Source organism: Poecilia formosa, unplaced genomic scaffold (assembly GCF_000485575.1).
Source record: "Poecilia formosa unplaced genomic scaffold, Poecilia_formosa-5.1.2 Scaffold836, whole genome shotgun sequence".
Taxonomy (NCBI): Eukaryota; Metazoa; Chordata; class Actinopteri; order Cyprinodontiformes; family Poeciliidae; genus Poecilia; species Poecilia formosa.
In genome coordinates, this window is record NW_006800775.1 from 60,993 (window position 1) to 71,513 (window position 10,521).

A 10,521-nucleotide genomic window follows, 5' to 3' on the forward strand; every position below is an offset into this window, starting at 1 on the left:
TGACATACTCGCAGACGAACAAGATAATTAGTACAATTTTGTCGTTTATTGAACATTCAGAAACTGGCCCTTCTCCACAATCTTCCTCAGGGTCCGGTCACCTCTTCTCGTTGTGTAGCGTTTTCTGCCACACTTTTTCCTTCCTACTGACTTCCCACTGAGGGAACCCTCTAATTGGTAGGACACAATTGGTAGGCACTTTGCAGAGTGCCTTGATATAACACTCTGCAAACAGCCGATTCGTTCAGAAATGTCTGTTTCTCACCCTCTTGCTTGAGGATGTCAGTGATGGCCTTCTGGACAGCAGTCAGGTCAGCAGTCTGACCCATGATTGCGGCTTTGAGTAATGAACCAGGCTGGGAGTTTTTAAAGGCCTCAGGAATCTTTTTCAGGTGTTTAGAGTTACTTTGTTGATTCAGATGATTATTTTTATTGCATAATATTCTAATTTTTTGAGACAGGGATTTTGGGTTTTCATGAGCTGTTTGCCAAAATCATCAAAATTAAAACAATAAAAGACCTGAAATATTTCAGTTGGTGTGCAATGAATCTAAAATATATGACAATTTAATTTTTATCATGACATTATGGAAAATAATGAACTTTATCACAATATTCTAATTTTTTGACCAGCACCTGTACATGAGATCTGCTTCTGTATTTATTTACGGCCGCTAGGAGGCAGTGATACATTGTTTTATCTTCTGCATAACAGATTTTAATTATCATAGAAATTAGCTACAAAGTTCAGGAGTTTCTATCTGATGAATCTAAAAGTCAGACTGTAGTTTGTATTGTGAGTGATGTTGGATCTGATGTCATGCCGTGCTCCCTGCTCTTCAATATGACTGTGTTGACTCTCAACTCCTCTCCCTCCACAACCAAAACAAATATGAAACTGAAACCAGGCAGGTTGCTTCAGCAGCTCTCTGCTGGAACACATAATGCTAGATTGTGGTGAAAATAGCAAACAGTCTTCGTTTTGACACCTTTACCGTGTCTATCTAGGCACAGAGAGAATAAGATAAATCTTTAATTTAGACCTGAACTGTTCCTTAAAAGATCAGCAGCAACGTTATGGAGGAAAACCCGAAGGACACATCAGGTTGTTGAAGCAAGAAAGTGTTGACGCCTAAAGAAGACAAAATATCCGAGTAAGTTTATGTGACCAGCAGGTGGAGATCTTTTTTTAAAAAGTAACAAGACGCACCCGAATACAGACTTAGCAGTGCACAATATTTTATTAGACAATTTCTTTAAAACATTTCTTTTTAAAAACGAGGCTTCAGGCCTACTATTCAGTCCCTGGAACAAAGGAACGCATAAGGTAAAGGACGGACAGAAGCAATTATTCCAAAAGAAATAAAAACATGCAATGCAAAAGAAAATAAACACAAATTAGTAAATACAAACAAATACAAACGGTAAAAGAAAACACTTCAAACAATGGAACAAATCTTTGTCGTCATCCAGTTCCAAATGCCCTTGGAAAAGGCCAGAAGAGTAATGCCCCGCCCACACAGCAACAAGCTTAGTTGAGAGCGGCCCAAACAAGACAAGACAGCAGAGAGTCCAAAGCGCTGCAGCTCCACACACAATCAGTTGCCTGAAACAGAAAACCCATTAATGGTGGATCCAGATAAAAGAAATCAAAAGCTAAACAGCAGGTAGCTTACCCAGGGGTGGAAACAGCCTAACCCGGGAGGGAGCGGATCAGCAGGTGAGGACCAGATTGAAGCCGCCCGCCACAGCAACCACCAGCTGCAGCCGGCAACGCCATCAGAGCAACACTGCAGAAACGCACGATAAGTGTAGCACCCAAAAACCAACCATGATCCCAGCCACGGATAGCAAAACTGGCACTTACGATCGCAGACGAGTCGACCAAACCCACAAGCCGACATGTAGCCGCAGACCGCAGCATGCACCTTGCAACGGCCCGCCCACCAATAAATGGTGCGCTTCCTGCTGCACCCGGTACACAGAGTGGGGGAGGGTGGAACGCCATCCCACCACATTTATTATATTTTATATTTTATTTGAATGAAACATTTAACTTAAGTACACGTTTCTTGTGAATAAACACACAATTGAATCCTAAAGTTGTGTATTTCCCAGTTGTATCTGTAAAAATAACATTTGATCTTCTGTAACTTGTTTTCCTTTCTGAACCTTCTGGTACCTGAATGTTTTCTGTCTCCTATTATTAGTATTAAACGCGGTTTTCCAATCTGCCTCATTCGTCTAAAACTCAGACAAGGTTCGTTTTGCCACCGTCGTGTCCTGGTTCCGCATTTGGAGGCGCAAAGCGCAGCTGTGGCGACACCGTCAGTCCTTTTTACGTTCACAGCTTCGTTTCTTTCAACAGATGAATGAAATATAAAAGTCAGTCATTATGTATATTATTATGGCAGCTAATGTAACAGTAACAGCTTTTAAAGCAGGAAGATTCAACGCAGTTTCCTAAAATTCTTCACGTGTCAATATGTTTATAACGACGAAATGTGTTTCATATTTCACAATCAGAAAATGTTTAATTTGTTTATAATTTATAAGGAAACTGTTTCTGAAATTATAAGCTTTCAACCCTGAAGTATCACGAAGGTTCAGAGGCAGAAAAAGTTTCTACCAGGAAATGACAGTTTATGGCAAGCCGTTTTAACATAAATTCGGCTTTACCGCCCTTACATTACAGATACCTCAAATTGTTTTATGACTAGATGTTTTAGTAATTTAGGATATCCCTAATTATATTTGACTTGATGAAATGACGTCAGATTTACCATCAACTTATATGGAGATTTCAATTCACGATATCTAAAATGAATTACTGGCCATCTGAAATACACATTCCTGATATCTACAGTTAATTTATGCCAAGTCATAAAGTAAATTCCAGATATCTCGATTTTAGTTTTGACTAGTCATAAGTCTATTAAAAATATCTCTAATGACTCCATAATTCAAGATGTCTTACATGTATTTTTGGATAGAATTAGTTTTGACTAGTGAAAACTAAATTATAGATATCTTAAAAGCAAATAATTACTATACAAAACTTTATTAAAGATATCTTGAATTGTAATTCTCACTAGTCAAAATTCATTTTCAGAAATCTCTAAATAAATTAGAGATATCTTCAATTACACAGTTTTTCTATTTAAGATCTTAAATTTACATTCCGACTAGTCAGAATAACATTGCTGATATCTTGAATTAGTATTCTGTCAAGTCAAAACGTCCCTGACTTACGTAGCAATTTGAAAGTTTAATAAAACAATGAAAAATAGAGAAAATGAAAAAAGATGTTTGAAAATGAGCCACTTTCATGTTGAAAATTCTTTGACAACAGCAATTTTAGCTTTTCAAAGCTGTTTTAAGTGCATTTGGTTCGTTGGAAATGAATAAAAAGGAAATTCTTTGCAGATGTCAGAAGCAGTCTTTTAGTTTATGAAGTTCTGCCATCTCCGCATTTCCAACATTGTTCAAGCTCTTTATAATTTGTGGCATTTACTGACAATTTTGTGCAGGAAACATACAATTCTGCAGGCAACTGTTTGGACACCACAAAGGGGCTTCATGTCAATCTTAATTCAGACATCTAAAAATTTAATTTTGACTATATTTGAGATATTTTGAAGGAATTTTGACTCGTCAAAATATAATTAAAGATATCTCAAATTATTATTCTTACTAATCAGAATGTAAATGTAGATATCCTAAATTACAATTCCGGATAGTCAAAATGTAGTTTTAGATATCTTTAATGTAATGGGCTCTTTGCACCTAAGGCGTTGACGTCACATCTCCAGGAGCTAATGCGGCTCACTTTTTTCCGCTTTGAGTTACCATGACTGGTAGAAAAGACTAAGTCGTATTTCAGATGCAAAAAAACAATACTATTAACATTGTTGTCTTCCTAATATAATGGGCTTTTAAGTTTTCGTTAATTTCCAAGCGATCCTGAATTAAGAAGATGGCTTGTAAATATCTGTCGCTACCAGCTAACGCCGCACAGCAAAGTTTGCAGCCTTCACTTCACTCCGGATCAGCCTAAAACTACCGGAGATACGTATGGTAAATAAAGGAGCCTCCCTGAGTTATTTCCATGGAATCACTTCTATATTCAGCCTGAAAGAGTTTATGGGAACCAGAGAGCAGACCAGAGCCAGACAGCCGAGCGACTGATCCGCCTGTACATACTGCTGTAAACACCGTCCTATCTGAGCTCTTCACAAGAAACATGCAAAGGTAATAAAACGAAATAACATGGAGACATGAAGCAACACGGTCATATTTTTCTAAAAGCAGCAACTTTGAACCTGAACAGCTGAACCAGATCTCTGACACCAGAGCTGCGCTACTGTCAAGCTATGAGGCTTGTTGAGCTCCGTCAGGCTTCGGAAGTAAAAAGCCTGAACCGTAACCTCCCCGTTAGTCTGTGACACTAACGACAATAAACACACATAATATACTTGAAAATTAGGTAAAAACATTGTCCGTTAGAATGTTTAGATACTTAAATAGCACATTTTACAAGAACAATGTCCGAGAATATTGCCTACTAGCATAAGCTAAGGTTAACGTTAGCCACAAAGTTTAAGTAAAACTCACCTTCGTGTCAGTGAATGTATAACGAGGCGAACATCTTAAAACCTTTCTCCAGCTGACTTGTTGGGGCTTCGGATCGATGTACAAACCTTGGCCAAGCACTGCAAGCACCTAATGTAAATGATATTTGTATTGGATCGGAAACAATCGAGCCGCTTTACCCCGAACGCGGAAGCTGAGGTGCAAAGAGCCCATTACGGATAGTCAGACAAAACCGAATTTATGTTAAAACGGCTTGCCATAGTACCAGATGACGCCTTTCGTGCCTACCTTCGGGGCTACCGCCGCTGCGTCTTCCGTGGTGCTACCACGCCGGCGCACTGATGTCAGTGCGGACTACGGGAGGGGAGGGGTGGTGTGCACTGACTACAGTGTCTACTGACACTAATGTGTCAGTAAACTCCTGTCAGCCGGGCTGATCCTCCGTCTTCATGGCTGTTCTTCAGTTTTTGATCTTTCTTTCTTTTCTTTCTGGATGTTTTTCACTGACAGGTACAGTTGAGTCTTTACTGTCTTTTCAGGACAAATCTAACAGAGATTATAGTTACTATGTGACTCCAGTTGATCAAAACAAGATTTTTTAATGATAGAGATATTTTGAAGATTTTTGTGCTTAATTTCCACTGCATAGTAAGAAACCATTCCAAATGATTTGAACATAGTTCACTCATTTTTATTTCTTCAGTTTTTTGTCCAGTGGACAAAATTGAAGTTTGCATCCAAATGAGGCTTTGACTCATTAGTAGTTTTTTTTTCCTTTTAAGAAATAAGGATTTCCTTTGATCAGCTTTTAATCTCTAAGATGTTTGAAATCTTTGTTGTATTAATAGGAACAAAATATAGTTTTATGGTCATGAAGAAAACATTTATTCATAAAGTTAAGGTCTAACATGACATGTGCATTAAAAAATCTCTCTTTAACATCATTAAGTTCAGTTTTTGTCAGATTATTAACCAGAGTTGATCAAAAGTAGAATAAGATGTAGAATAAAAGTCAAACTGCTGACAGATTCCTCACCACTGAGAGAAGAGAGAAAACAGATTACTGGGCTGAGGAAGTTGATGGTAATGAAAACGTTGCTGAAATAATGAAAACATGAAGACTGTAAAACATTTGAAGAAAGTTAAACTAGAACTGAAGATTCACCTGCTGTCTTCAAACCACAACAAACGTTTTTGAGAAACCCACAAACTTTCTTTCAGTAACTGTGATTGGCTCTTTTTTGGTCTTCCACTTCATTCTGAGAATTCAGCCGCGCGTTTCCTCCCTGTGGTTTCCTATCTGCATAGCGTTATGAGTTCAAGTGGAAGTGTGTTACTTTAAAGTGTCATCTGATGACTAAAATAAGATTCTGATTGGATTTGCTTCCATAAGAAACCAAAGTCTCTGCACTACCTGCTCATTTTAGAGGTGATTTTTTACTGGTTTCTTACTGGTCTCAGACCAGCCTGTTTGTCAGGATTGGGGTTTTTTTCTTAGCTGCTCCTCAGATGTTGTAGGAAGGATCTCCTGCTGATAAACTGAGAACCAAAAGCAGATTAACTCTCAGCATCTCACTCTGAATATGAATAGAAAGATTTTCTAAAGAAATCTTTACCAATATTAGAACGTATAAAAATATTAAGATGATTAAACCTTAAAGCAACTGAATAAAACACATTTATCAATAAATCACCAATAATCCTTGTTAGATCCATTGATCCAGTCCAGGTCAGAGTCCAGTGTCTCTCCTTGGTCTCTGCTCCTGGAAGTGGACCGGGTCACTCTGACCTCTGACCTTTCTGCTCTGTTTCTCTGTAGTCCATAAAAACATCTCAGCTGTTCCTGGACAGATCGTCTCTCTGCCATGCCGACTCCCCAACAACAAACCTGCTGTGTTTGTGAAGTGGACCCGACCGGACCTGGAACCAGAATATGTCCTCCTGTTCAGAGACGAGCAGCCGGACCCAGAGAACCAGCATCCATCTTTTAGGAAGCGGGTGGAGCTGCAGGACAGACGGATGGAGGACGGAGACGTGTCTTTGCTTCTGAGCAACGTGACGACCAACGACACGGGAACATACGAGTGTCGGGTTTTCCAGAGAGAAGCAACCGGCAGGAAGAGACGCACTTTGACCTCTGACCCCATCTGGACCGTCTTCCTGGACGTGGCGCCTCCTACTGGTGAGTTTTCATGGTTTCTATGTTCCAGTGAAAGAAGGAAGCTGCATAAAGTGGTTTAATGTTCAATCAGTGAATCTTCTTAAAGGTAAAATGTCTCCAGAGTCTCTGTGGCTAATCTAGGGGGAATATCCCTTTAAGGCCAGATGTGGTTCTGGTTCTGCAGTGAAGCTGTCAGCCCAGATGTTTGTGTTTCTAAAGCTGCTGCAGAAGCAGCTGGTCTGAGAGCAGCAGATGAAGAGAAATGGATTCTGACCTTCAGCTCTGATTCTGTTTGACAGAAAACAAGGAGGGAAGAAAAGAAGATGGAAGCAGAAACAAACATGTTGGACTGATTGTTGGAGCCGTTCTGATGGTTCCACTGGTTACTGGGTTGGTTCTTCGTCTTTATCTAATGAAGCAGAAGATGAACAGATCACCAGACCCACAGTGAGGGTTGTGGTTGATCCAGTTCAGATCCCCAACCTTCATCCTCAGGGTCCAACGTCCTCCATGATTTAAAATGACCTTCAGCTCTAATGATTGTAATAATTGTATTATTTCCTCTGCAGCCCATCAGGTTCTGCAGGAGTTTTAATCACTGGATCATTTATGTCCTAAAGCTGCAGGACTTTGAGGACCAGGTTGGGGTCACTGATCCAGTTGACCTCAGTTTGGTTTCTGCAGCTGTTACAGTTGATATCTTGATGCAGAGAAAGTGAATTTCTGTGTTTTGAACAAATCAGTTTAAAGAAGCAGGAACACATTTATTAAACATTTATGCACAAAAAAGGTTTTGCAGCTTAAGAATTAATAATTTTAATACTTTAATTTGTACAAAAAGAATGAGAAGTCTACACTGTTTTTACTTTTAAACATACCATCGAATTAAAACATTTATGGGTATACATAAAATCTAAGACTATGATATATTATTTTTGTTTTTTTATTTAATCTATAACTGTTTAAAATAGTTATATCTGTATAAAATGTTGTTATATCCTAACATTGTGCCCTCTTTCTCTTTCTGCGAATCGAATTATCCTTGAATATTTTTGCGTAGTAGATCATGTCTGAACATTATCTTTTGGGTTTATTTCTAAAGGAAATTTTGTTGCACACAATTTTGTAAAAAGTGTTTTCAATCTTATTGTATTCTTATTGCTTTTTCTGAAGTGTGATTATCGGCTGCAGAGTATTTTTGTAGCTTTTATTCCCAGATCTATGCAAAGTAGAATAAATACAGAATATGCAGGAATTTCAGATCTAAAATATGTCTTATTTTTCCAAGAACTGCAGTAAATATTATATAGTTTATATGAGATTTTGTGGTTTAAGATTACACCAAGAATATACTATATATGTTTATTTTCAGTTATAATTTCCACATTAAATTGTAATTTATTCCTTCCAGACAATATAAACTTTGTTTTTCTCAGGTTTAGAATTTATTTCCGTAAGTTTGTGTCTTCAGTCCTAATGGGATTGTCGAATTACTGATCACATCAACATTTAAACTATTTTCAATAATAATTTAATTTCTGTATATTGATATTTTGTTGCTGAGCTAATAAAAAATTAAACTTTTGCTTGTTGCTCTTTGTTTTCTGTTTTTCAAACTTTTCTCTCAGTTGGATCTTTATCTGTAAAGTTAAATAAATAAACAGGAAGTAGAAACATAGAATCTGATAAAAGATCCTCAATTAATGCACTAAAAAAATCTATTAAAACCAGAAAAGTTACTAAACTATTTCATGTTGTTTCCTGATTCTGTTTCATGTAAAGTGAAGATCACTGAGTGAAGCATCAGGATGAAGCTGCTGATCAACTGATCAGATCAATATTTAATAACCAGAAATAAACTCATTTCATTAAAGGAAACATTTTAAATCTGTTTTCACATCAGAACTGAATAAAGACAGAAAGGAGAAAAACAAACTTTCACTGCTGAGCAGCTTTTAGTCAGAGCTTAGAGCGCCACCATGTGGACAAAACACACATTTCAGCTTCTAAGTTGAAACAGGACGTTTCAGATCCTGTTGATAACAAAGAAGCTGAAGGATGAAGGCGGTTCATCTGGTGGATTATAAACATCTGATTGATGTTTGTTTCTAAAATGTCTCCAGATTTTATTCAGCCTCCACCTGAGCTCAGCAGCTCCTCCTCTTCCTCTGTGTTTCTCTACAGCTTCACATCAAACTTTATATCCTCCGTCTTCTTCTTCTGATGATTTCTCCTCCAATCAAAGCAGCTTCAGCTTCAACATCTGGATCCAGGATGAGGAATTAAAGAGTTAATAAATGTTGGATGTTCAGGTCAGCCTGTGATTAAATGTGACTGAATCATCAGAGACGTTCAGTAAAGATGTTCAGGATAAACAACTAAAGAATCAGAAACTCTGACATTTGCTCCAAACTGATGGCATAAAGACTTTTTTCCATCCAGACTCGTTTCCACTCAGTGATTCTCCTCTGATCTCAGAGTTTTCCTCGTTTCCAGGCAGATTGTGTCTCTTCACATGTTTCAGGTTCAGCTGCAGAGGTTAAATCACTGAAACTGACTTTGTTCCTTTGAGCAAATTAAACTTTAGAAACTCTAAACTGGCCTGGATGAATCTATTGTACAATTTTAAGAAAATGTGAAGAATTAAAACTCAGATTTAGAAGTGAAAATATTTATTTCCATGATTATATAAAAATATATCAGAAAAACCCTAAACCAATGAATGAAGGAATCTATTTATATTCACATCATATTTACAAAATGTTGGCATTATTTACAACTATGAACATTCAACATTTACACTTTAAGTAGGAAAGTGCATAAAAACAAGCAGCAGATTTCAGGAAAGTTTTAACAGCAACTTTAGAAATAAAAGGACATTTAAAATTAGTCCTGATGTCTTTAGACAGAAATATTATTTCTTCATTGATGTTGTTACAATGATTGACTTGGTAAACTTTATTTGATATTGTTAGTGATGTTGTTCCTGATGTCCTGCTGCCTCTCCTCCTCCTCTTCCTCTCTCAGGATGAAGATGATCTCCCTGCTGCTCCTCATCCTCAGCTCATGTCTCTGTGGTCAGTCTCCATCTTGTCTTTGTGACAGAAAGCTCTCTAGATGGAGCTGAAAGACTCCCATGTTCCAGTTCTCAGTGTGTCTGCTCCTCTCTTTCCCTCTCTGTCTCCTCAGCAGCAACATTTGTAGTGAATGTGACCCAGAGCAGCTATGAGGCAGAGGAGAACCACAGCATCACTCTGGAGTGGACCTTCACCACCAGGACTCAGGGATCCTACAAATACATAAAGATCATCTGTGACCTGACAGATTTAGTCCTGATCGAAGTAAATAATGGAGTTGAGAATTCAAAGTCTCAGCATCCACAGTTTTCAGGACGAGTTCAAATGGACAAAGACGTCCTCAGAGAAGGACGAATCAGACTCCATGTGTCCAGACTGAGGACTGAAGACTCTGGTCTGTATCTGTGTGACGTGAAAACTGAAGATGGATTCAACTCTGGAAGATGTCGACTCAACGTTTCTGGTAAAATCTGTCGTCCTGCTTCTGTTTCTTGCTGACATCCATCTGATTCCAGGTCTGAACTGAAGTTTCTCCTTTTCTCTCCAGCAGCTGCTGATCAGCTTCAACCTCCGACTGAGAATCTACAACCAGACAGTCGAGGAAGAATCGGTGTTCATGTTTCACCGGGACTTTTAACTCTTACTGTCATTATTTATGTTTTATATCAGTGTCATATTTTTTAAAACCAA

General features: G+C 38.1%; 1 protein-coding gene and 1 long non-coding RNA gene across 2 annotated transcripts in view; one reads left to right on the forward strand and one right to left on the reverse strand.

Moving 5' to 3' along the window:
• Positions 1 to 7,754, forward strand: part of LOC103131788 (uncharacterized) — a 12,737-nt gene extending 4,983 nt beyond the window's left edge. The window contains exons 3-4 of the mRNA XM_016666907.1: positions 6,413 to 6,775; positions 7,054 to 7,754. Coding sequence (XP_016522393.1) covers positions 6,413 to 6,775; positions 7,054 to 7,205 — 515 coding nt within the window. The 3' untranslated portion in view covers positions 7,206 to 7,754. The remainder of the gene's footprint in view (positions 1 to 6,412; positions 6,776 to 7,053) is intronic.
• Positions 1,216 to 1,924, reverse strand: LOC103131787 (uncharacterized). The gene is made up of 2 exons (XR_001660744.1): positions 1,868 to 1,924; positions 1,216 to 1,790 (listed from the first exon to the last, which is right to left on the reverse strand). It is a non-coding gene; the product is annotated as an uncharacterized LOC103131787 (long non-coding RNA).
• Positions 7,755 to 10,521: the final 2,767 nt, after the last annotated feature.